The sequence below is a fragment of the Bison bison genome, unplaced genomic scaffold, assembly GCF_000754665.1.
Source record: "Bison bison bison isolate TAMUID 2011002044 unplaced genomic scaffold, Bison_UMD1.0 scf7180017864158, whole genome shotgun sequence".
Lineage (NCBI taxonomy): Eukaryota > Metazoa > Chordata > Mammalia > Artiodactyla > Bovidae > Bison > Bison bison.
Window position 1 is genome coordinate 728478 of NW_011494730.1, and position 2741 is coordinate 731218.

Below are 2741 nucleotides of genomic sequence, written 5' to 3' on the forward strand. Positions count from 1 at the left end.
GCCTCAGAGAGAGACCTGGACCGGAAGACCCGAGCCCAGGCTCTGAGACTGGCCTTGTTAATTACGCAGCTGTGTGCCTTGACCCTCAGCCCCGTCTCCGAGCTTCAGTCTCCTCCTGGGTTAAAAGCTGAAAGCAGTCCCGCCTCCCGCCGTTGTTAAGAGGACGAAGTGGGGTGACTCAAGTGGGTTCTGATCTCAAGCCTGCCTTTCATTGATTCTGTGTGCTAATAAGCACAGACCTCAGCACCAGGCATGACAGACAGACATGGCCTTGCCCCTGCAGTTCATGGCCTGGTTAATACCTGTGTGACCTTGGGAATGGTACTGACCTCTCTGGGCCTCTGTTTTCTCATCTCTGGAATCAGGATGATAATAGCCCCTACTTCCTTAGGTTCCCGTGGGATAGCCCTTAACCTAGTGTGTGGCTTAATGAACCATAGCCAGCATTGTCATTATCAAAACAAAAGCTTGAAGTTCAGTGTTCCCTCAGAAGTCAGAGCTCAGGGAGAAATCGCCTGATGGTTAGAGCTCCCAGGAGAGCTCATCTGCTGACGGGGCTGGACCAGCGCCTGGGAGCCCAGGCAGAGCGGGGCAGAGCTGGTGCTGTGGGGAGGCGGCATGAGGCCTGCCCCAGGGGTGGGCTGCACAAGGCCAGGTGAGACCCCTTCTCCTCATGGAGCATGTGAGATGGGCCATCCCCCTGTGGAGCCGGGTCTCCAGAGCACAAGCAGGAACCAGCCCGAGGAGTAAAGGAGGAAGGTGCCCTGCTGAAGCTCAGGACAGGGCCAGTGTGCTTGCTCTGGGAGGAAGCACAGGAGGGTGACCAGAAGTGAGGGTGCCCGGGTGGAGGGGGGTCCCCCGGGTAGGACTCCCGGGACTGCCAGGGAAGGGCGTGCAGGGCCGTTCTTCCCCAGCCCTGGGCTGAGCACACGTGTGTCTGTGCGCCCTGCAGGCCGGCCGTACCGGGGCAAGCCCAGCGACATGTGGGCCCTGGGCGTGGTACTGTTCACCATGCTCTATGGCCAGTTCCCCTTCTACGACAGCATCCCGCAGGAGCTCTTCCGCAAGATCAAGGCCGCCGAGTACACCATCCCCGAGTGAGTCCCCGCTCCCTGGGCGCCGGCCCGTCAGGCTCGAGGGGCAGAAACAGCACGGGGAGGCTTGGCGTCCTGGGCCGAGACCTGGCACCAGCCCACCCCGCCTGAGTGCCCGCTGCCCCTCTCTCCTGCATCAGGGACGGACGGGTTTCTGAGAACACAGTGTGTCTCATCCGGAAACTGCTCGTCCTCGACCCCCAGCAGCGCCTGGCCGCCGCCGACGTCCTGGAGGCCCTCAGTTCCATCATCGCGTCGTGGTACGTGGGCCGGGCCAGAGCTGGGTCCTGCCCACCCGTGGGCACTGCCCTGCCTCCCCAGAGAGGTCGCCTGAGGTTGGGCCTGTCTCTCCACCAGGCAGAGTCAGGTCTCCAGATGGTCCTGATGGGCAGGATTGGAGGACACAGGCAAAACTCAGGGTTGAGCATCTCCTGCGTGCCAGTCGATGCCAGCTCTAGGATGGGCCTTATCTCCCTGAGTTCTCACCACAGCCTGCAAGATAGAAGTTGCCCCCACTTACTGGGCGAGAAAGCTGAGGCTCGGAGAAGCAGAGGCAGTGGCATCAGGAAGGGGCTGTGGGTGCTCAGCCCAGGTTTGCTGACTCCAGCCAAGTCTCAGAGCAGTGGGGACTGGCCCTGCTGGGCTCCTGGCAGCCAGGCCGCGGCAAGAAGGGCCAGGCTGCCTGGAGCCAGCCTCGCTTATCTGCCTCCCTTGCAGGCAGTCCCTGTCTTCTCTGAGCGGGCCTCTGCAGGTGGTTCCTGACATCGACGACCAAATGAGCAACGCAGACAGCTCCCAGGAGGTGAGTTGGGGACGGCAGCTAGGCCGTTTGGCCGAATCCTGAGGCACCAGCCCTCCAGGCAGGGCAGGTTGGGCAGGGTGGAGGTGGCAGCTCCTGGCAGGGCGCCGGGCCTCCTTGGCCTCTCCCCAGCCCTTGGAGCGGGAACGGGAGCCTCAAGTTCCTCGGCCTGAGCCGCCCGGGGCCTGCCTCGTGTCTGGCTCAGTTGGCAGTTCCATGGCCTGAGAGAGGGGCTCAGTTGGCAGGCAGGCCTCACAGTGGCCCAGCCTGGCCCTCCCTCGGCTTCCTCTTCCTGCCAGGCCCTGGCTCTGCCACACGCTGGCCGCCTATACGGCCACGCTTGTCTACCCCTCTGACTCACAGGGTTCTCTCTCGCCCTTCCTGCTTTTCGTTTTTCAGATGATTCATTTTCTCCCGGTTTTCTCTCCTCCCGTCCCTTGCACTGGAGAAAGTGCTGAGCCGGGGGCAGGGGCCAGGCCCAGGGTGCCCGGCAGCAGCCGGCGGGTGATCTTAGGGTGCCCCCTGGAGGGCAGGGCTTGCTGAGCCCTGGGAGGGAAGCTGTAAGGACCCTCCCTCTCCGGGCCACCCCAGGTCCCACAGCAAGCACTGGACAGGGGGGACCAGGTGGAGCCAGCCCAGGACCACAGCAGAGCCCCCCGTCCTCGAAGAATTTCAGAACCCTGCCCCCGGCTCCCACCAGCTCCCAGGGCTGTTTAGCAGCTAAAAATAATCACCTCCAGCAAGCAGTGAGGGCCCCCAGTACATCTCATTCAATCCTCACTGCAGGCCTGTGCAGCCTGTGTTCTTATTTCACTAAAGAGGAAACAGGTTCAGAGAGGTAAAGTAAC

General features: G+C 62.3%; 1 protein-coding gene across 3 annotated transcripts in view; it reads left to right on the forward strand.

Moving 5' to 3' along the window:
* The window catches only part of STK40 (serine/threonine kinase 40), a 38735-nt gene that overhangs the window by 33032 nt on the left and 2962 nt on the right, over positions 1-2741 (forward strand). For all 3 annotated transcript variants that reach the window (XM_010841161.1, XM_010841162.1, XM_010841160.1), the window contains 3 exons: positions 953-1097; positions 1235-1354; positions 1812-1896. In XM_010841161.1, coding sequence (XP_010839463.1) covers positions 953-1097; positions 1235-1354; positions 1812-1896 — 350 coding nt within the window. The remainder of the gene's footprint in view (positions 1-952; positions 1098-1234; positions 1355-1811; positions 1897-2741) is intronic.